The sequence below is a fragment of the Psammomys obesus genome, unplaced genomic scaffold, assembly GCF_907164565.1.
Source record: "Psammomys obesus unplaced genomic scaffold, mPsaObe1.curated_primary_1811, whole genome shotgun sequence".
Lineage (NCBI taxonomy): Eukaryota > Metazoa > Chordata > Mammalia > Rodentia > Muridae > Psammomys > Psammomys obesus.
Window position 1 is genome coordinate 4,707,476 of NW_026590405.1, and position 22,854 is coordinate 4,730,329.

At 51.4% G+C, this 22,854-nt stretch overlaps 1 protein-coding gene and 1 long non-coding RNA gene across 2 annotated transcripts; one reads left to right on the plus strand and one right to left on the minus strand.

The window, feature by feature from the left end:
- Positions 1-1,229: 1,229 nt before the first annotated feature.
- On the minus strand, positions 1,230-7,422 carry Pim1 (Pim-1 proto-oncogene, serine/threonine kinase). Its single transcript, XM_055607021.1, has 9 exons — positions 7,418-7,422; positions 7,078-7,119; positions 6,746-6,845; positions 5,840-6,209; positions 5,623-5,729; positions 5,490-5,540; positions 5,012-5,378; positions 3,409-3,585; positions 1,230-2,662 (listed from the first exon to the last, which is right to left on the minus strand). The coding sequence occupies exons 1-9, from the start codon at positions 7,420-7,422 to the stop codon at positions 2,505-2,507; spliced, it is 1,377 nt and encodes a 458-aa protein (XP_055462996.1). The 3' UTR covers positions 1,230-2,504.
- Positions 7,423-9,807: 2,385 nt separating this feature from the next.
- LOC129676723 (uncharacterized) lies at positions 9,808-11,839 on the plus strand. Its single transcript, XR_008720110.1, has 2 exons — positions 9,808-10,518; positions 10,677-11,839. It is a non-coding gene; the product is annotated as an uncharacterized LOC129676723 (long non-coding RNA).
- Positions 11,840-22,854: the final 11,015 nt, after the last annotated feature.

Genomic DNA, 22,854 nt, shown 5'->3' on the forward strand with positions numbered 1-22,854 from the left:
TCCTTCCTTCCTTCCTTCCTTCCTTCCTTCCTTCCTTCCTTCCTTCCCTCCTTCCCTCCTTCCCTCCTTCCTCTTTCTTTTTTTCCAGACAAGGTTTCTCTGTGTCCTGAAACTCACTTTGTAGACCACGCTGGACTCATGCTCTGGCTGACCCTGCCTCCCACATGCTGGGATTAAAGGCATGTGCCACCATGGCCTGGAGTAAGTGTTTTACCTGCATGTTTATGTGTTCGGAGGCTGGAAGGCATTAGATGCTCTGGAACTGGAGTTACAGTTGTGAAGAACTCTTAACCATTGAGCCATCTCTCCACCTCCATCCCCCCAAGAAGCCCACCACCTTTTATTGATACAGGATAGTCCTGGAACTCTGTAGTCCAGGTTGGCCTTGAACTCATAAGGATTCACTTGACCCTGTCTACCAGAGGGCTTGTCTTTCTGGTTGACCTCATCTTGTGTATCCCAGGCTGACCTTGAACTCCTGATTCTGATATCTTTAGTTCCCAAAAATCGGGATTATAGGTTTAAGCTGTGCCTGGTGTTCAGCATATTGAGATCTCTCCGATGCTAATCTTAGACTCAAGTGATAAAGCTTCTTTAAAGCAAAAGACACTGTTGTGATTTTGATAGGAAGAAGTTTCCTCTGGCTTCACCTTTTCTGGTGGAGCTAGGCAAGGCTGTCTTTTAACTCCAGTTAGCAGAGGCAGACAGATCCAGGAATTCCAGGCCAGCCAAATAGACACAGTAAAACGGACTCAAAACAAAACCAACCAACCAACCAAAAAGACCTTTAATCCCAGCACTCACTGAAAAGGGCAGGCAGGTTTCTGAGCTAGAGGCCAGCCTTGTCTACATAGTGAGTTCTAATAAAGACTGGGCTACAGAAAACACCACAGACCAAAAAAGTGCTGCCTGTGGTCATGCCTGCAACCCCAGAATTGACAGAACAGAGTGCTCTCCATGCCAGCCAATTACACCATGTCAGAAAATGAGTCCCACCCAAATCTTGTCCACATACTCTTGGCCCTACAACTTGGCTGCACCTGCTGTGTTAAGGGTACCCAGTCACAGCCTGGGGGCTCCCCTTCCTGCAGGGATGGCCTCACAGGCAGGGGTTCCATCCAGCACTGGGTTGTTCAGAAAGCCCCAGCAGGAAACCGGATCAAAGCACTCCTTCTACCTGGCTCCAGACCAACTATATATCTTTGTATGAATGAATGGAAAACACAAGGTTAAGACAAAAGGTTTTTATTCAAAAAATGCCAAGTATAAAAAAAAAAAAAAATAAGATCTCTTTTATTCCCCTGTACAGTATTTCACTCAGATAAAACCAGCAGGCTACATGCTGCTCAAAGCCCCAGAGAGGATCCGGAAGGCACACACCAGAACTGCCTTTCTGTTCTGTGCACAGCCAGCAATGCCCCTTCCCGGACAGAGCCCAGACCCACTCCAGCAAGCAGGCCAGAAGCCCCCACCGAAGGGAGCTACAGCAGCTGTCCCGCCGGAGCCCCGACACCCCAGCAAGCGTTGCGGCCCTCCCTAAAAGGTCCCCAAGTCAGGAGGAAAAAAATAAACCAGAACACTGACAATAAAAATCCCAGGGCAACAGCCAGTGGAAGCTTGGAACAGGAAGGCAACCAAATAAATAAATAAATAAATACATTAAACATCGACTTCCAGGCTAGAATGTGCCATCTTTCAAAAACAAATGGAGAAAAAGGGAAAAAAAGAAAGAAAAAACCCAACACATAAAATAACTTAGAAGGCATTTTTTTTCTTTAACATTGTTATCAGCTACAGTCTTTTCGCAGGCTACCATGCCGATTGTACACATTTACAGCTTGTCTGGTTGTGTTGCATTGGTTGTGCGTTCTAGGTGAGGTCTTGGCTCTGAAATAGTTAAGTAGAAACCAGAAAGGAAGACCAGTTCACTTGGGAATTTTACTAGAGGCGGAGTAACGGGCAGGTGGCTCAGCAGTTGGGCCCTGTAGCCTCTTCCATGGCACCGTTCACAGGAAGGGGGAGGGGCACAGGAAAGAAGAGTAGGGGACCAAACCCAGGCAGAATTTGAAAAGCAGCAGGTAAGAGGCAAGTTCAAGTATTTCTCCCAGCACAGCCGGAGTCCCCACAGAAGGCACTCAGAGGAGTCGGAAGAGGTGACAGGGACTTAAATATTATGCTAGTTTTTCATCCCACCCCCAAACGTTTTCCCAACCCCGGCCCACCTTGGTGACCTGTAGTCTCCATGGTAACTCAGGTCCAAGGCAGGGCCCTGACCCACTCCCCCGCCCCCCACCCCGGGATTCTTCGGAGCCCAACACTAGACACCGTGAGAGTCTATGGGGTGGAAGAGAGGGCCCGGGGCAAGTAGTCTTTTCCCTGTGGGAGGCTGCTCCAGGGGATCCGCAGTCTGGAATGAGTTGTCACTACTCTTCCTGCACCACGCAGGGTCTTGCTGGAAGCCAGAGACAAGCTCCCTCTCCCTGGAGGGTCCGACAGAACGGCGGCTATTTGCTGGGCGAAGGAGACAAGCTGTGCAGGTGAATCTCGGCGGTGGCCTGGGGTAGGAGGACATCCTGCATCCAGGGATGGTTCTGGATCTCTTCGAAGGACGGCCGATCTGATGGTCTCAGGGCCAGGCACCATCTAATGAGATGCTGACATTCTGCAAAGGCAGGACAGACCCAGTTAGCGATGATGCAACTTGTTTGTGTGATGCAAAGGCCTTTTTCCCAAGAGGCCATGTACTTTTTATACCAACACTGCTGGGTTCTCCGAGTGGGAAGGGAAGAATGAAGCCTCCAGTCTGCTTCCGGTTAAAAAGTGGCTACCCTCTTAAACCTGTGGTTTCCAACTTCAATGGCTCGGGCCTTTCCCACGACACCCACTCACCAGAAATAGGAAGGATGACAAGGGTTTTGATGAGCCATCATCAGTAGAGACAAGATGATTCAATTCACCTACCAACTTACAAACACTGACACCACCCAGAATGAGGTCACCAGGACCACAACACTTAGAACTATTGCCTTAAGCAGCGCAGCAGCGGAGACCGGGTCTCCACCGCCACTTCAACTTTACAGGGTCTGGTGGTTGGGACGGAGGTGTGTGTGTGTATAAAAAACCCTTTCAAAGTCAAGAGCACGGCCAGAACATCTGAAAGAAATATGGCCTCCAAGGCCAAAGGGACCAACTGCTCAGTGGGACCCCAAAGCCCCAACAGTTGAGGGTCAGAGGCCCTACTTAGTGACCCGGCTGCCTGGCGCCCCAACAAAGACAGGTGGAGCTCTAACTCCGGCTCTCTTCACTCTTTGCAGTCCCCACACTGTTCTCAAAACCAGCCTTTCAAACACACCAACCCCGGAAGTGGGGGCCCGACTGGCTGGTAAACAAGGGCTGCAGGAAGGTTACCTGAGGAGACCCTTTGCCTGAAGAACACTTGGCCCTTGATGATCTCTTCGTCATGCTCAAATGGAATATCTCCGCAGACCATATCATAGAGCAGGATCCCCAGGGACCAGACGGCTGCTGACCTGCCATGGTAGCGATGGTAGCGGATCCACTCAGGAGGGCTGTACACACGCGTTCCTGCCCGAGGGAAGGAGGGAAGGAGAACAGTCAGCAAAAGCCAACAGAGCAACTAGTCTGAGCATCTAAAAAAATACATAAGTTTTTGAGACAGGGTTTCGCTGTGTAGCCCTGCCTGCTTTCCCCAGTGTTGGGATTAAAGGGGTGAACCTGGACCGGCTTTAAAAACTTTTTTAAAAGATACTGTTTGGGGTTTGGTGGCACACGTCTTTAATCCCAGCTCTCAAGCAGATCAAAACAGATCAAGAGTTCAAAACAGGCACCACAAACACACTTTCCTCTCCAGCCCAGAGGGAAAAAGGAGTACCTCTCTGGAACGCAAACCCTTAAAGCAAAAGGCCTCACAGAACCACCAAAAGGCCCCGGGCGATCAGAACGCTCAATGGTATAAGCCTCAACTACGAAGATCCTACCAAGTCTCCCCTGGACCCGACCGCGTGAGCAACGTGACAACACTGCACAGTCAGGCTGCCCTTTGGGAAGCTTTCCTCTCTGGGCGGCGGGCAAAACGCTCACACTCTTCCCCTCCCCACACTGGAAAGGTAGAATTGCGCGGCTGGTTTCAGACCACGTGATTCCTGTTTACAAACTTTGGATAGTAAAAAAAAAAAAAAAAAAGGTGCTAACCTCACGGTGATCAACAGGGGGCAGCAAAGACTTGCCCAGGGTTGGGGGGGGGGGCGGAGGAGGGAACACAGGGAAGGACCCAGCCAGCCATTAACTGTAAATACAAAAAATGCAGCCCAGCCCAGCGTCCTCCAAAGAAATTCAAACCACAAGGCAGAGTCACAAGTTTTGAAAGGACGCAGTTTCTCGGGGTGACCCACCCTCTCGCTTTGATCTAGCACCCCGCCGTCCCCTTTCTCAAAGAACGCCCTCCAAGCCCCTCCCCATCCATCCGAGATAGGTCTCCCTCCTGGCCACGGAGACACCCAACTCATTTCCAGACCAGCCACTGATCTCATTTCACAACATTCACCCCACAGTACCCCCGCCGCTCTCACTCCCTTCCCCTCGGCAACAAAACCAGCCTCTGCGGCTCCAGGGACTACCTGCAAACTTCCCCCCACGAAAACAAAACAAACTGCGGAGCCGGCATCCACGTCTCCCGCCGGCCCCACCTCCCTCCACCGGGGAGAAAAGTGGGTCACACGCTAGAAATCCGGGCTACGGCCCGCCGCCCACGACCTCTCGTTTCCCCGAGAAAAAAGCTCGGGACTCAACACATTCCACCGGGAGGAGAGAGACAAAAACAAAACCCAACCAGACCCTCCGCGCCAGAAGGGCCGCAGTTTCGCCCCAGCGGCTTGAAATCCCCGGCTGCGGGGTGCCGGGAAGCCGGCCTCTGCCCCACCCCTGCCAGCCCGCCGCCCAGTGACCTTTACAAAGGGCTCCCCGGGCAGCGCCCTCCCGGGGCCCCGCTCACCGTCGAAGTCCGTGTAGACCGTGTCCTTGAGCAGCGCCCCCGAGCCGAAGTCGATGAGCTTGAGCTCGCCGCGGCTGAGGTCGATGAGGATGTTCTCGTCCTTGATGTCGCGGTGCAGCACCCCGCAGCTGTGGCAGTACCGCACGGCCTCCAGCACCTGCCAGAAGAAGCTCCGGGCCAGCTCCTCCTGCAGGGCCCCCCGCTCGGTGATGAAGTCGAACAGGTCCTGCACCGGCTCGGGCCTCTCCAGGATCAGCACGAAACTGTCCGGCCTCTCGAACCAGTCCAGGAGGCGGATGACGCCCGGGAAGCCCGAGCTCACCTTCTTCAGCAGGACCACCTCCATGGGCACCCGGGTGCCGTTGGGCTGCGAGGGGAGGGCGGGCGGGCGAGCGAGGCGGGGGTCAGCGCGCCGGTTCCGGCACGCCCTTCTCCCGCGCCCGCCCGCCCGCCCGCCCGCGCCGAGGGTCTCACTCACCAGCTCCCCCCAGTCGGAGATCCGGTCCTTCTCCACGTGCTTGATGGCCACCTGGGAGGAGACCCCGAGCCTGCCGTCAGACCCTCTCCCTGCCGCGCGAAGCCGCCCTCCCCGCGGCGGGCTGCCCACTCACCGGCAAGTTGTCGGCGACGCGGATGCCCGAGTAGACCGAGCCGAAGCCACCGCTGCCCAGCAGCGGGCCCACCTGGTACTGCGACTCCAGGGGCTCCTTCTCTTTGCCTGGGAGGGAGGCGCGGGACGCTCAGCGCGCGGGGCCCGCGCGGGGGTCCTCCCGGGGACGCCCTCCGCGGGCCCCGCGCGCCCCGGCTGGGGTGGGTGGGGACACTCACCCGGCGCCAGCTTGGTGGCGTGCAGGTCGCCGCAGGGCGCGGCGCGCAGGTGGGCCAGGGAGTTGATCTTGGACAGGAGCATGCCCACCTCCAGGGTGTCGGCGCGGGGCCGGCGGCGGGACGAGCAGCCGCGGCGGCGGCACGAGCTGGGGCTGCGGCGGCGGCCGGGACTCAGACTGCGGGTGGCGTTGCGGCTCGCGCTGCGGCTGGCGCGCAAGGCCGAGGGCGAGTCGGAGGACGACTGAGGGCGCTGGCGGGGCTGGCGGCGGGCGGGCTCGCCGGCCGGGTCAGGCAGTGCGGGAGGCGGCGGGGCGAGCGGCGCCGCGGGACCCAGGGCTGCTGCTGGCTGTGACTCCTGCTGCTGCTGCTGCTACTGCCGAGCCCGCCGCCGGCGCTGCCGACTCCCTTCCAGCCTCCTCCGCCACCGCGGCCGCTGCTGCAGACGCCCGGCTCGCCCCGCCGCCAGGAGTAAAGGGGCGGAGCGCGCCGCTGGGGAGGGCGCGCGCGGCGGGCGGGGACGGGGCGGGGCCTCGCCGGGAGGCCGAGGCGGGGAGCCCGGCTGGCGCGGCGGCGGCGGAGGGCGGAGAGGGGGCGGGGAGGCGGCTGGGCGAGGGCCGCTCCCCTCCGCCCCGCCCCCCGGCGGCTTCGCCCCTCGCCCCGGCTCCGCCCCGCGGCCGCTGCTCTGGCCAACCAGGAGGGCGCTTATTTGCATAAGGCGTCGCTGGCTCCACCCCCGCCCCGCCCCACGCCTCGCGGTCAGAATGGTCGCTAACGCCGCCACGACGTGGCGGGAAGGAAAAGGCGCCAAAACGGAGGGGGAGGGGCGCTGGGCGTGCTGGGGAGGCGGGAGCTGGGTGGCGCGCGCGGCCGGGGAGGAAGGATGGGGAGGGGCGTATCGATTCAAACCCAAACAATAACAAAGCCATCAAAGGCCGCCCGAGGCCGGCTCCGCCGGCCCAGGGTTTCCCGGAGTTTCGGGGGTGCGGAGAGGGGTCGCGGGCCGGAGCTGGAGCGTAGCGAGTTGTGAGCAATGGAAGGGCGTTGGCGTGGCCGGCGCGGAGGCCGCGTGCGTGCGCGTGTGTGTGTGTGTGTGGATGCCGATCAGGGTGGTCCTCTCGTGTGACTCAGCCCCGAGACCTCCAAGGCTGCCGGGGGCGGCTTGACGATGCGCTGTGGGCTAGATCCCGGGGGTGGTGGCTGTGTTTGGGGGGGCGAGGGCTGTGCAAGACGTGAGTCACCGGCGCTTGCACACCGAGGGAGTGAAGGAGTCACAGGCCTGCCTGCGAGGGAAGTGGGGGAGACCTGGGCTGCGAGGAGCCCGGGACAAAGATTCTCAATTTAGAAAAGCAAAAGTAAATAAATAAATAAAGATAGAAGGTGCCGGGAGGTCCTGGTGCCTTCAGAAATGATCCGTGTCCGAGCGCCTGGGAGAGAGGAAATCACGACACAAATGTTCGCCTGCCCGTGCCAGATGCTGCCCCAGCCTCTTGGGGGGCGGGGGGCGGAGGAGGAAAATTCCCGATCGCGGCGAGGGAGGGAGGTGCCGCCGCGTCTCGGCGGAGCTGCCCCGGTAGTCACCTCATCGGCTCGGTGTTAGCAGTCAGGCGACACCAGCTATTATTGTCCCCGACCCCGGCCTTGTCTCAAAGGAAAGTCCCCAACATACACGTGGAAAAACCGCGGAGAGCCCAGTACCGCCTTCTTTTGTCCTTTTAAACTTCGTGGAGAGTTGATAAGGACGTGGGAAGCCAGTAAACTCTCACTCTAGGTAATCCCTAAGTTGAAATGTTAGTGGCCAAGAGAATTGAAAGCTAACTGCACCCTCTTTCCCTTGTTTTTGTTTTGTTTTTTAAGTCCGAGGGACCTTTAAAGGAGGAATGAGCCTGTTAGGAGAAGCAGTTGTTAACTCATTTAAATGTTTCCTTTACAAGTTTTCCACCGTGCTTATAAAGATGCCCAGAGACTCCATAACTTTTATAGATGCCTGTTACAAAACATGACATATTTCCCTTTTGTTTGTGTTCTGGGGCCTAAGTCATTCATTTTTGATGACGAAAGGAGAAAACCCAGGGGAACAAGAATTACTTCCTCTTTTTTGCAGATAGGAAAATGAAACGTAAGTAGCATGACACAGGGTCATACAACAGCCAAGGGAGCCGGTGAAATGACCCGAATTCTGCTCCTGAGTGTTCAAAGCTTTCTCTTTAATCAGTCTTAGAACTCCTATGACACGGGCATTGAACAGGACATCAGGAAAAGAAGGAAGTGGTGCACATGCCTTCAATCCCAGCATTCTGGGCCGGGCCAGCCTTGTCTACATAGAGAAACGCTATCTCTAAATAAACACCTATTTTAAAACATCAGCTCTCAGACCCTCACCTCTGTCCAAACAGGAGGATTCCCACCTGCTTTCACTCTCCAGACTCTGTGCCTCTGCAGGTTCAAGTCAACCTGTCCTGGAAGTGCCTTGACCTCTTCTCCAAATGTATATGATGTTGGGAAATAAATCCAGGGTCTTGTGTGCACCCCGCCGACTGAGCTGTTTTCCAGACCTCTCCTTTTATCCAAAGCCCTGTGTCCATTTATTTTTATTGTCTCCCCACTTTGTTTTTCCTTTCCTACTTCTTACTAGAAGGTCTCACTACATGCTCTGAAGCCTGGGCAGGTCTCAAACTTTTTTTTTTTTTTTGCTTCTGCCTTTCTAGTTGCCTACCTTACCAGTATGCCCCACCTTGCCCACCTTCCATCCATCAGTTACTGCTAGGAAAGAAAGAATGTGATCCAACGTAAAGATGATGATTCAAATCAATTTATGAACCAGGTATAGTGGCTCATACCTGTAACCCCAGTACTTGGAAGGCTGAGGCAGGAGGATTGCCAAACTGTACTGTATAGTGAACCAGACTGTGATATAACAAGACCCAGTCTCAAAAAAAAAAAAAAAAAAAACTGAAGGAAAAAAAGAAAGAAAGAAACTTATGGCGGAGTATGCAGCTCAATGATAAAACATCCATCTGGCATTCCTGGGGTGCATCCCCAAGAGGGCAAGAGAGAAAGAAAGAAAGAAAGAAATCCAAAAACGACAAAACCCAGGTCATTTAAGTGGGCTCAGGAAAAATAAGCAAAGGGTGAGAGAGAAAAAATTACATAAACCAGAAGGTTCAGTTAGGCAGCTTTCCATTCTGAGAAGTGGTACCTGGTGACTATGAAAACGGTCAAGTTACCGAACCTTCCTCAGGTGTAGCTGGGATGCAGACAATATCACCTACCTCCTCCTCGCTGTAAAGGAGAGGTGTGTGTGTGTGTGTGTGTGTGTGTGTGTGTGTGTGTGTGTGTGTAAGTGTGAAACCATGCCCCAGACCCGGCACGAACCCCTGAACCAGCTGTGGGGATGGCATTGTGATGACAATTTTGAGAGCAACAGGAAGCGCTTGTTGGAGTGTCCTTTTATTACTATCACATTCGTGTGGGGCCAGGGGCGGGTGGGGGACGGGTGCACGCCACAGTGAGCGTGTGGAGGTCAGCGGACGACTCCTGGGAGTCCATTCGGAATGTTCTTATTCCTGGAAGGGTCCAAAGGTAAAAATGCTGGATACGGGCAAGGCTTTGTGGGTAAATGTGCTGCCGAGCAGAGTTTGATCCCCATGCCCCGCCCCCCAGTTGTCCTCTGTACTCTCCGTCACCTCTCTGTCTCATTCCTTCTCTCTCAATAAACAAACGAACCAACAAGGGGTTGGGGGCTGGAAAGGTGGTGGCTCCGCTGTGAACAGTGCTTACTATTCTTGCACAGGGCCTGAGTTCAGTTCCCAGCACCCAGGTCTGGTGGCTGACATCCCTTATAACTCCCGCTCCCGTTGATCCCATGTCCTGTTCTGGCCCCTTCATGCACCTGCCCTCACATGGACCTGTCCCCCCCCCCCCATATAATTTAAAAATAAGATATTAGAAAAAAAATGTGTGAGGCCGGGGGCTGGGGGGAACTACTTTCAAAGATAATGAATTGCCACCTGGGCGTGGCATCTCTCCCCAGCACTCTGGTAAAGAGTAGCTTTTGTTACCGCTAAACTGAACACTAATCAAAACAACCAGCAGGTCATTTCCATAGGACAGATTTAATCAACTCAGTGTCAAAGGTTGGCCAGCAATGTTTGTAATCAGTGAAGCGTAGGAGGAAGTTTGAAGGGCTCTCCTGACGAGTATTAAAGTACTTTTTTCCCCCCAATGCTGGAGAGCTAATCCAGAGCCTCAGATTAGGCATGTGTACACGCCAACCTCTGAGGTCGGGGAGCCGGCCTCTCGGCTTCTGGGACTGAGGAGGCTTTTCTCCGATACGATTTATTTAGTAATTATCCCAGGCCGGGTGTGGTGGTTGTTCGCCTTTAATCCCGGTGTTTGGGAGACAGAGGCAGAGTTCAAGGCCAGCCTGGTCTACATAGTAAGCTCTCTGCCAGACAGGATGACTCGGAGAAATTCTGCCTCAAAAATAAACAGCTGAAATGGACTGTAATGGTTTTTCTGGGGCTAGAGAGGTGTCCCCGTTGTTAAAGGGAGTTCGCTGCCCCTGGCATCCTCATGGTGGTTCATACCTGTCTTCGGTTACCCAGGACTTGGAACGTGGAGGCAGGGGGACCAGGAGTTCAAGATCATCCCAGCTTTATTCCGAGGCTGGCCCAGACTACGTAAGAGACCCCTGTCTCAAAATGAAAAAGAAAAAAAAGAAGGGGGTGGGGACAGATGGCCTGGGGATGGCTCAGTGCTTAAGAGCACTATTGCTCTTGCAGAGGACCTGGTTCATTCCCATACGGCGATTTATTCTTACCTGTAACTCTACTTTCAGGGGACCCAACACCCTCTTCTGGCCTCCGAGGACATCATACATGAAGCGCACTTACGTATACATAAGAGAAGTAAATAGCAGGGCATAGCAGCCCTTGTTTTAACGCCAGGAGACAGAGGCGGGCAGATCTCTAGGAAGGAGTTTGGGGAAAGCCTGGTCCACATGGTGAGTTCCCGGCAGGCATCTCAAAGTGAAAGAAAACAAAACTAATGCATACATCTTTTAAAAAGAAAGCAGAAACGTGAGGATTGGGACTGTAGCTCAGACAGACAGACAGATCAGGAAGCCAAAGACGCTGAGGGTTCTATTCTGTCTATTCTATTCTATTAGCGTGCGTGTATCTGTACGTGGGAACGGGCACTTACGTGGAATTGCCCTCAAAGGCCGGAAGAGGGCACTGGATCCCCTGGAGTTGGAGTCACAGATGGTTGTGACCCATAGATGGGAGTGCTGAGGGTGAGCCTCTGGTCTCCGAGAGAGCAGTCCATACTGATGAGCCATCCCTCCAGCCCCGCTGCATCCTTTGTATTCCCTCCGAACCCGCACACGTAAGGGAACAAAGGTTTCTCTAAGTAAGGCAGAAGCAGAGGGCCAGAGGAGGGCTCCCTGAGACCCGCTGGAGTCCAGCGAGATGGAAAAGCCAGCTGACGTCTTTTCTGATGGAAGAAGACACAGATTCCCAATTCAGACAAGCTTTCAAGCTTTCAAGCCAGAGGGCTTGACATCCTAATGACAACAAAGCGGCCACTAACTGACTTGGTCACTCGGAGAAACTTAAACTCACTTTTTAACATATACTTCCTCTTTTCCAACTGTTTTACTTCTCAGAATGGCCAGGGCTTCTCTCTTCTCTGCACGAGGTCAGGCGTTATGGCCTGGCTTTTGACCTCTTTCAGAGATCCTATGAAGGAACTTAATTTGTTTTGTGGGCTTCTGTCTGTGTTTTCATTTTACTAAGTGATGGATTTGAGGGTTTCTTGGTTTGAGCCTTTGCTTTTTTGGTTATTGTTTTTGTTGTTGTTATTGTTTTTTGTTGTTGTTTGGGTTTTTGGTGTTTTTGAAACAGGGTTTCTCTGTGTAACTCTAGCTGTTTAGGCAGGCTTCACAGAGATCCGCCTGCCTCTGCCTCCTGAGTGCTGGGATTAAAGGCATGTGCTACCATCTCCTGGCTCCTTTGCTTTTTTTTTTTTTCTTTGTAATTAAAAATAAATTTTGATGGGGCTGGAGAGATGGCTCACTGGTTAAGAGCACTTTCTGCTCTTCCAAAGGACCCGGGTTCAATTCTCAGCACCCACATGGCAGCTCACAACTGTCTGTAATGGCAATTCCAAGGGATCTGACACCTTCATGCTAATGCAAATAAAATAAAGATAAGTAAATAAATAAATATTAAAAAAGATAAATTTTGAGATGGGCATTATACACACCTGTAATCCCAGTACTCAGGAGGCAGAGGCAGACAGATCTCTGTGAGGCCAGCGTGGTCCACAGAGTGAGTCCAGGATAGCCAAGGCTACACAAAGAACCCCTGTCTCGGGAGAAATAAATAAATAAATAAATAAATAGAGACATTTTTTTTAGCTTGGTGGCGGTGGCACACACCTTTAATCCCAGCAGTTGGTAGAGAAGCAAGACAATGTCCGTGAGTTTTAGGACAAGTAGGGCTACACAGAGGAAACCCTGCCTAAAATAAATAAATAATATATAATAAATATTATATAATAATATAAACATATATTCATATGATGCTATATAAAATAAATTAATAATTAAATAAAATAAATAAACGAATAAGCAAATAGACAGAACATTGGAGCTGGGTTCAGTTTTCAGCGTCAATGGAAGCTCACAAAATCACCTGCAACTCTAGTTTCAGGGGATCTGACATCATCTTCTTCTGGCCCCCAGGGGGTTCATGCAAACACATGATGCCTGTAGACCCACAGGGTCGTGTGCACACACACACACACACACACACACACACACACACACACACACACACTCTAACTAACTAACTCTTCACAATTGTTTCTTTTATTGAATGTGTGTGTGATGTGTGTTGCCAGAGAAGGACTTGTAAAATCAGTTCTCTCCTTCCACACTCTGAGTCTAGGAACGGAACTTGGAACTCGGTTCTTCAGGCTGGCCAGCTCGAACCTCCCCTGGTGAGCCATCTCACCAGCTGATAACGGTTTTGCATTTTGGGTTTTGATGTGACTTTCAGGATGGAGGAGTGGGTGAACCTGGGTCCTCCAGCATGCTGAACAACGGCTCTGCTGTTGAGCTGAATCCCCGCTGTGCTGTCAGTCTTCGGCACAGTGACCCACTGATTTGCCCAGACTGTCCTTGAACTCAGTCTGTACACTAAATAACACTGGAAATTGTGGTCCCCCTGCCTCAGACTCTGAAGTACAACCATACCAGGCTTTGCTTTGTTTTCTGTTTTATTTTGGTTGTGATTGTTTTTGTTTGTTGTTGTTGTTATTTGTTTCCACAGGAACTAATTGTAGCCCAGGATGGCTTGAAACTCACCCTAGCTTGGAGATACCTCTGTCTTGAAGGGAGCTACCTGCCTCAGTTTCCCCACTAAGCCCAGCTCCATTTATTTCGGCGTAGGTGTGCTTTGTGTACATGTATGTCTGTGTGCCACATGTGTGCCTGGTGCCAGTGGAGGTCAGAGGAGGGCACTGGATCCTCTAAGACTGGGGCTGGAGTTACAGATGGTTGTGAGCCTCTACGTGGGTGCTGAGAATCAAACCCGGGTCCTGCACAGGGGTAGCCAGGGCTTTTAACCACCGAGCCATCTCTCCAGCCCCCAGTCTTCTTTTTTGTTACACAAGAGTCCTGGCGTTTGCTTCATTTTTGAGATGGGATTCAAACCCTTCAGACTCAAGGAATCCACCTGCTTCTGGCCCCTGAGTACCTGAGACTACAGACCTCAGTCAGCAGAGCATGCCAGGTGCCCGGAAGTAAGAGTTGTGCTGCCCTCACACAGCACTGGCATCCCCTTTCCTTGCCCAGGTGGCGTTTCCTTCTATGTTCAATGATGCCACTTTACTCAGCAGCCACGAGGGTGGAACATGCCTGTGATCCCAGCAGTCCCAGAGGCTGAAGCAGGAGGAATGGGAGTTCTAGGTCAGCCTGAGCTAGGGAGTAAGGGTCAAAAAAAAAAACAACACCCACTCCCGAGACGCGAAGGTCATCATTCTTAACATCAGTCAGAATCACACCTGAAGTCATTCTTATGAATGGGAGGTCAGCTGGCAAGCAGCCAGTTCTGAGTTCATTGTGTCTCTCTCCGACCAAAGAAGCCACCTGGTCTCTCTTCCCTGATCTTCCTGACCCACTTCAGCCAAGTGTTTGAAAACTCAGCAATTAGCTGGACGAGGTGGCTCCTGCCTTTGTTTGCAGCGCTCCGGGAGGCGGAGGCAGGCAGGTCTCTGTGAGTTCGAGGCCAGCCTGGTCTAAAAAGCGAGTCCAGGACAGCCAAGGGTCTACACAGAAAAACCCTGTCTCGGGAGGGGGGACCCTCACAGCAATCATTTGCAGTGATAATACGACCCCTTCTAAGCATTTAATGCCACTATCTGAAAGAACAAAGAGCATAGCCACTGCAGCTGAGTGACCGAGCACACACAAAGGGCCCCTGATTCAACACCCAGCACCTGGATCAGTCAGTCAAATTAGGGCTACAGATGCGGCTTACCGACAAAAGCACTTGCCCAGCCTGTAGTGGATGCTGGGTTCAACCTCCAGCACTGGAGGGGGAAAAAAAAGATAAAATTATCTGTAATACTTAATAATAGTTAAATAATAGTTATTTTCCTGTTGTGATAAAATACCCCAGCGATGTCAATGTACAGGAGGAAGGGTTTATCTGGGCTTATGGTTGCTTAGGGTTGGAGTCGGTGACGTGACGTCCGAGCTCAGGCAGCAGGCAGGGCCTGGCAGCTCAGCGATGCTGTGAGCCTTTAAGCTCTCAAAGCCTGCCCCCAGTGACACACTTCCTTCCACAAAGCCACACCGACTAAACCTTCCAAATACCATCCTCAGCTGGGGCCAAGCCCAAATGCTGAGACTGGGCACGTGGGTGAGCTGTTTGTTTTTAGTTTTTTCGAGACAGGGTTTCTCTGTGCACCCCGGGCTGTCCTGGACTCACTCTGTAGACCAGGCTGGCCTGGAACTCACAGAGATGCGCCTGTCGCTGCCTCTCCAAGCGCCGGGATTAAAGGCGTGCACCACCGCCACCTGGCCCACGTTTACTATTGAGGCCACCACAGAATTGAAGCCAGGTGTGGAGGCCAGTATCTTTGATTCTAGCACTGAGGACGTTGAGCCTAGAGACTCCTGATGTCCAGGCCGGTCTGGAAAACTTGCCTCAAAAAAAAAAAAAAAAATAATAATAATAATAATAATAATAATAACGTAAATCGATAAATAATTAGAATACAGAGGGAGATGGCTCAGTTGGCAAAGTGGTGGCCAAGCAAGAATGAGAGCTGGTGGTCCATCCCCAGAGTCCACACAAAAGCTGGGCGTGGCGTTGGATGCTTCTAATCCCGGCACTGAGGAAGCAAAGACAAGGGGGTCCTTTGGGGGCTCACTGGCCACCGTGTGTGTGTGTGTGTGTGTGTGTGTGTGTGTGTGTGTGTGTGTGTGATCAACCTGTGGCCTCCACCTGCAGGGGCACACACAGAGGCACATATACAGAAATGATAGTAAATAGGAAGCTCAGGCAAGCATCGCCCGAGGTGGCATGCCCGGGAGCAGCTGAAGCAGCTTGATCACTGGAGTCCATGTATTTAGGGCCAGCCTGGGCAGCCCACCCTCCCTCCTCTCTCTGTAATGTATGTGTGAGAGTCAGAGGACAGCTTGCAGGAGGTCAGCTTCTGAGGACGGAACTCAGGTCGGCAGGCTTGGGGGTGGGCACGGTTACCCGCTGGACGATACTGATTGATAAAAATTAATCAAATCCAATCTGAGACAACGAACACAAGATAGCATGGACGTCTCTTGCCTCTACCTCTGTCCTAGTCACTTTTATGGTAAAGTAATGAAAAGACAGGTGTTTACCCTTCCACAATAGACTTCATATGTGCTTCATCGGTGCAAAACATAGCTCATCAGTCTCATAAAGATACAAGCTTCAAGCCAGAGGTGACAAGGCCGCCTCTAACCCAGAACTCAAAAGGCCGAGGAAGGAAGAGCATTACCACCTGCTTTGAGGCCGGCCTGAGGCTACAAAGTGGGCCCGGGGCAGAAGGATCTCTAATTTGAGGCCACAATGGCTCCATTTGATACTCTATCTCAAAAAAACAGTCTAAAACAAGACTTTGGGGCTACGGACACAGCCCAGTGAGAGAGCTTACCTAGCTCCGTTCCTAGTACCGAAAGACAAACTCTATTTTAAAACGACGATTTTTTTGAAGCAATATTTTGTCTTCTTCAAGGAGGTCCTTGCACTGAGTGTGGTGGTGACCCAGGCCTCTGAGGCCAGCACTCAAGATCTCTGTGAGTTCAGTGGCAAGCCTGGTCTACGTAGGGATTCCATGTCTCAGAAAAATACAAAAGATGCTTGCATAAATTGGTTCCCAGATTTCAGGCTTGGGGGTGGAGGCGCATCCCAAGTGTCAGAGGGCTCTTGCCTGGCATGTAGGAGGCCCTGGATTCTTTTCCCAACACTAGAAATAAGTAGCCATAACTAGATGAACGAAAGGATGGCCAGTTTCCTAAAGAAAAGGCCTGGAGAAGCAAGTGTGCTCTGATGAAAAAGTGGTGGTACCTGAGTGTGCTCCTAGACTCCTGAGGCAGAGGCAGGAGGGTCAGGAGGTTAAGATTATCTGTGGCTACAGCAGGAGCTGGTCAGCCACAGCGCGGACTACGCAGCAGCACCCTCTTTAAACAAGCAACCCACCAAACAAAACCAGTAAGATCTAACTTTTTGGAGGGCGGGGGGTTGAGGCAGGGTCTCACCTCATCCGTAGCTGACCTAGAAATCACTACGTAGACCAAGCTGACATGGACCGACAGCGTGCAGTTCTCCTGTCTTTGCCTTCCCCCGGAATCGCCAGTGGTTACAGGTGAACGCCGCCACGTCCGGCTGCTAGCTAATATTAGCCGTGCGTTAATTAATCATTTTATACGGCACATATGGTACATGCATATTCATGCGTTTCCACATGGCACATATGTGCACATTTTTCTCTAATTCCCTTAATTGCTAGCATACCTAGAAAATGAAAGAACTTGCTGAAGGACCATAGGTGGGGACAAGGCAAGCTGTCCTTCATTCCTGGGAGATGCCTGGGGTGTGGCTGTTTTGTTAGAAGGCACACGCAGATCACAGACAGCAATGGGGGCACCGTCAAGAGAATCAGAAAGTGAGATAATACATGAAAAGACAATATGGTGCCCAAGGGAGATGGCACCTAGAACAATACCAAAAACCAGGTCGGACACTAACCTAGCACCTGTCAAGCCGTGGGTCCTGGACAATGCATAAGAAGCAGCGCAGGGCAGAGGCAGGCACTTAGATCTCTGTGAGTTCAAGGCCATCCTAGTCTACATAGGAGTTCCAGGACAGTCAGGGCTACACAGAGAGATCCTGTATGAAGAAGAGGATGAGAAGGAGGAAAAAGAAAGAAAGAAGAGCAAACACGAAAGTTGTCTGTGAAGCTGACTGAATAGTGCCTCACACCTATAATCCCAGCACAGGGAAGTAGAGGCAGGTGGATCTCTGTGAGTTCAAGGGCAGCCTGGTCTGCAAAGTGAGTCTAGGACAGCCAGGGCTACACAGAGAAACCCTGTCTCAAACCACCACCCTCCCCACCCCACCCCAAAAAAAAAGCTTAGTGAGGGAGCACCAAGCCACGGAGACACGGGTGACTTGTCAAGGTTCTGCCTATGGCTGCGATGCCATGCCGTAACCATTTTGGTTGCTGGCCCAGGATGCACTCTCTCACAGACATGCCTCTGGCGAAGGCCAGGGGCGAGCGAGATGATGATGGTATGGGCAGTGCAGGCTGTTTCCGGTAAACTGTTTACAGGTCTGAGTGTGGCGATAAGCAGAACTTTTTCTGGGGAATTTTCAGGTGCGTGGGGACTTTCCAGGCCTCTCCTCGGCTGCAGATATGGAAAATGGCCTTGCTTTGTTCCACTCACCCGCCAGCCTCGCCCTGGTCACGGGTGGAGGGGATGGTTCTGAAAGTGTGTGGCTCTCAGAGGCCCCAGCACCTGGAGGCCTGTCAGAAATGCAAATCTGGGGCCATTCCAGACCCACAGAGTCAGAAACTGAAGTGGGGGCAGGGCGGCAACCATCTGCTTGTTTTTTTGTTTTTGTATTTTATTTGTGGTGGCTTTTGGCCTCTCGATACAGAATTGCTTCACGTAACCCAGCAAGGCTGGCTTGTACCTTACGATCTTTCTGGCTCACCCTCCTAAATGCTGGGATTATCAGCTTGCCTTACTCCTTCAAATAGTTTTCTTTCTTTTTTTTTTTTTTTAAAGACTTATTTATTTATCATTTATACAATATCCTGCCTGCAGGCCAGAAGAAGTCACCAGATCTCACTATAGATGGTTGTGAGCCACCATGTGGTTGCTGGGAATTGAACTCAGGACCTTTGGAAGAACAGCCAGTGTTCTTAACCTCTGAGCCATCTCTCCAGCCCTTCTTTTCTTTTCTTTTCCTTTCTTTTCTTTCCTTTTCTTTTCTTTTTTCTTCTCTTTTTTCTTTTCTTTTCTGTTCACTAGATTTATTTCTTTTGTGTGTGTTCCTGGACAGACAGACTCTAGCTCTCTCATGTGCACCAACCATCCTGTTTCTTTTCTTTCTTTTTTTTGGGGGGGGGGTGGAGATGGTTGAGACAAGATCTCACTATGTAGACCAGGCTGGCTGGGAACTCACAGAGATCTGTGACTGTCTCCCAAGTGCTGGGATTAAAGGCATGCTGGGGAGATCTGAGGAGATCTTTCAGCATTCAGTCCTCTCCTATCTTGTGGACTCTGACCAAGCCAACGCAGGTCATCAGGCTTGGCAGCAAATGCCTTTACCCACCAAGGGATCTCATGGTCCCCCCTGCCCAACATGCACGTACTTTTAAAAATTTGTTTGTTCAAGACAGAGCCTCAACGTGGCCTAGTCTGGCCTGGAACTCACAGTAATCTCCTGTATCAGCCTCCTCTATTCTGGGATTCCCTAGGTTGTGGCGTTCTTTAAACCCAGAGATCTGGAGGTAGATGAAGATGGATCTATGGAGTTCAGGGCCAGCCTGTTTAGTACAGGACCTTGCCTCAAGAATAGTGAGGTAGGGGTGGGGTGGAGGGAGGGTTCAGACACAGAGAAACAACCTTGGGAAGCCACGAGGTAGACAAGACACTGTCTACCAGCTGTGGAAAGAGGCCTGGAAAGAAAGCAGCCCTGCTCTGTTGCTGATTTCAGACTTCGAGCATCCTGAGCTAAGAAGGAAGCTGGCTTCTGTTGTTCACGGAGCCCAGGTTTCTGCTTTTCATTCTGAAGCCCTAGCAGGCTAAAGAGTTTTCCACAAGTTGAGGCTGGAGGATTGGAGAATCTCAAATTCAAAGTAACCCATTGAAACTCTGCCTCAAGATTCCTATGAGAAAGGAAAGAAGGGCTAGAGATGGTTCAGTGGCTAAGAGCGCTTGCTGAGTTTGCTGAGGACCTGGGTCTGTCCCTAACACCCACAAGATGGCTTTCATCTCCTAACTGTAGCTCCAGGGAATCTTTCTTCTGGCCTCCAAGGACACCTGCACAACACACACACACACACACACACACACACACACACACACACACACACTCGTAACTACAGAATGAATTATAAGCTAGCCATGGCTACACAGTAAGACCCTATCTAAAAAAAAAAAATTAATAGTTTATTTATCTTTATTTTATTTGTTTTTTCAAGACAAGGTTTCTCTGTGTAGCACTGGCTGTCCTGTCCTGGACTCACTCTGTAGACCAGGCTGGCCTTGAACTCACAGAGATCTGCCTGCCTCTGCCTCCCAAGTGCTGGGATTACAGATGTGCACCAACATGCCCAGCCCAAAAAAAAAAAAAAAAAATATATATATATATATATATATATATATATATATATAAACAAGGGAAAATTCTGTAGCTCTGGGGTGGATTACTTGCCCAAGCATATGCAAGCCTTGGGAGGGGGGGGACACAAAAAACAAAACTTGAATTTGAAATCCAGGCCCTTCCAAGGCTATGGCAAGACAACTTCCTTTTTAGATGACTCCGGCTAGGTCATAGTTGATTGTCCAGCCTTTGAGGAGTCACTGTTTCACGCTTCCCATGAGCTCCTGTTTCACTGTTTCACCTCCGTCCTGACTCAGCCAGTTGGAGGTTGCGCAAGCTGAACCTCTGAAGACTCAGTTTCCTTGCCTGTAATTTGAGGCTAATAATAGCTCCCTCCTAGATACAACTCAACGATTGCCAAGCTCATCATCGGGACTCGGCGACTTAGCCTGGTCGTTAACAGGCCTGTTCGCAGTGGCATACCCTCAATGAAGGTCTGGCTGTAACGCTTACACCTGTCAAGCACACGTACAGTATGAGGATGAATACTTTGTGTGTTTTATTTTTGTTTGTGTGTTCCAAGACAGGGTCTCACTCTAACTCTTGAACTCACTATGTGGTCCAGGCTGGTCTTGAACTCATAGAGACCTGCCTGCCTCTGTCCCCGAGTGCTGCGGTTACAGGCCACAGTGGCAGGCTATAGGATCCTCTTCTCCTTCCCTCTCCTGGGCTGGTCTTGTGCTCAGCCACAAGGTACGGATGGTTCTACCCCTTCATGGTCCCATCGCCCCAGACTTCTGGCCCTGGAAGTGTCCTGTGTCCACTTGCCCCCACCTGGTGGCTTCCTTTGGATGCAGGCAGCGCTGCTGAGAGCAACAATTAGCTTTCCGAAGCACCTTGCGCCCAAGGGTAAGTGATACATTCAGGCCCATCCGTGAGGGAAGATATTTTAAGCAGGGGATTTCCTCAAACCCATCAAATTACACCACATAGACAGCTGCCTGTCCCACATGACCGGGCAACCTTCCAGACACACAGTTAGCAAGACTTCAGGAGGATGGAGGGAGCAGCTCTGCCCCTCCCCTCCACGAGGCTGAGAAGTGGGCACTGCACCATTTGAGTTACTTCAGGTGAAATGTCCTCTGCCTCAGGTTGCAAGAAAGAGAGAGATGTTCAGTTGAACTCGGAAGCCCATTAGCAGTTCCCAGTTAAGCTGTTGCAAAGCTAATTCCCTGAAAACAATGTTTCAGGTTTTAGGATTTTAGCCAAGCTTCCTGGCATATGCCACTAATCCCAGCACTCAAGGCAGAGGCAGGCAGATCTCTGTCAGTTCAAGGCCAGCCTGGTCTACAGAGTGGGTTCTCCAGAAGAGCCAGGCATACATAGTGAGGCCCCGTGTCAAAAGAAGAGGGGGTGGAGGAGTGGAGTGGCTGGGGAATTATCTAGGGAGACCGGCATAGCCAGTACCAAGATTAGTCAAAATGAAAAGAGGCTCACAATTTCCTCTGAGAAGGGACGAGTGTAAATTTAGGGGGTGAAAAGCTCCCAGAAAGGCTGAGGCTCCAGCTCAATTGCACAAGACCCTGATTCTTACAGGGAGGGACTTTGAATCCAAGCACTTGGGACTTAGGAAGCAGAGGCAGATGGATCTGTGAGTTCGAGGCCATCCTGGTCTACACAGTTCCAAACTCAGTCCCTCAAGCTTGTACTGTAAACACTTTATCCACTGAGTCCTCTGGGACTTTTTGATTTTGCTTTTATGTTTGTTTGTTTGTTTTGTTTTTGTTGTTTTTTTTTTGTGTGTGTTTGTTTTTTCAAGACAGGTTTTCTTTGTGTTGTCAGCCTGGGCTCCAACTCAGAGATCCACCTGCCTCTGCCTCCCTCCAGAATGCCGGGATTAAAGGCATGTGTCACTCACTGTGTGTGGCTTTTCTTTATTTTTGGTTTTTCTAGACAAGGTTTTTCTGTGTAGCCTTGGCTGTCCTGGACTCACTTTGTAGACCAGGCTGGCCTCGAACTCAGAGATCCACCTGCCTCTGCCTCCCAGAGTGCTGGAATCACAGGCGTGCGCAACCTCGCCCAGCACGTGGCTTTTGTTTTTGAGACAGAGTCTTTTTATTTATTTTAGAAAAAAGGAAAAAGAGCAAAATTGGTCTTATTTGTCCCGCCTGAAGACTGGGGCACTTCAGAGGGGAGATGGAGGCATCTTGTGTGCATCTGAAAACTTGAAAAGGGACAGGAGAAGAGCAGTGGCAGGGGATCCGCTCACATTTCAGAGACAGTGAACAGCACGGGCACAGGCATAAAGGTACGGATCCCCCTTGCAGCCAGGAGAGAAGGATGGACTTGAAGTTGCTCCCAGAATTCTTTGGGGCCAGGGGTGTAGATCAACTGTTAGAAAACTGTTAGCATGTGTGACGTCCTGGATCCAGCCCCAGTGTCACATAAACTGGGTGTAGTGGCGCTCCACAGGCTGCATACTTGAGCTACATGGCAACCCTGGGGCCAGCCTGGGCTACATTAAACCCAGAGAGTCTTAGTTAGGGTTATGGTTGCCATGATGAAACACCGTGACCAAAACAACTTAGGGAGGAAAGAGTTTATTTGGCTTAGGGTTTACACTTCCAAATTACCGTTCATCATTAAAGGAAACCTGGACAGGAACTCAAGCAGGGCAGGAACCCGGAGGCAGGCACTGATGCAGAGGCCATGGAGGATGCTGCTCGCTGGCTTGCTCCTCATGGCTTGCTCAGCTTGTTTCTTATAGAACCCAGGACCGCCAGCCCAGGGGTGACACCACCCACAATCAGTATGTAAGAAAATGCCTCACAGCTGGATCTTATGGAGGTGTTTTCTCAACTGAGGTTTCCGACTCTCAAATGACACTTGTCTGTGTCAGGTTGAGGTAAAACTAACCCACACAATTGACCCCTTGTCAATTTGAGACACAGACATATCACTGCTAAACTATATTTTTCTTGTTCATCCCCAAGGTCACACATTAACATCAACATTACCACATAAACATTACAAATTCTTAAAGTCCCACAGTCTTTAAAAATTTTGTCTCTTTAAAATATCCAGTCCTGAGCCGGGTGTGGTGGCATGTGCCTGAAATCCCAGCACTCA

Excerpts from the sequence above, each read along its gene's own strand:
- Pim1 (XM_055607021.1), bottom strand. Across the intron at positions 6,210-6,745 it reads ATGGCTTTGTTATTGTTTGG|CAGCAGCAGCAGCAGGAGTC; the intron begins GTTTGAATCGAT and ends GCTCGGCAGTAG. Across the intron at positions 2,663-3,408 it reads CAGGCAAAGGGTCTCCTCAG|AATGTCAGCATCTCATTAGA; the intron begins GTAACCTTCCTG and ends CTGCCTTTGCAG.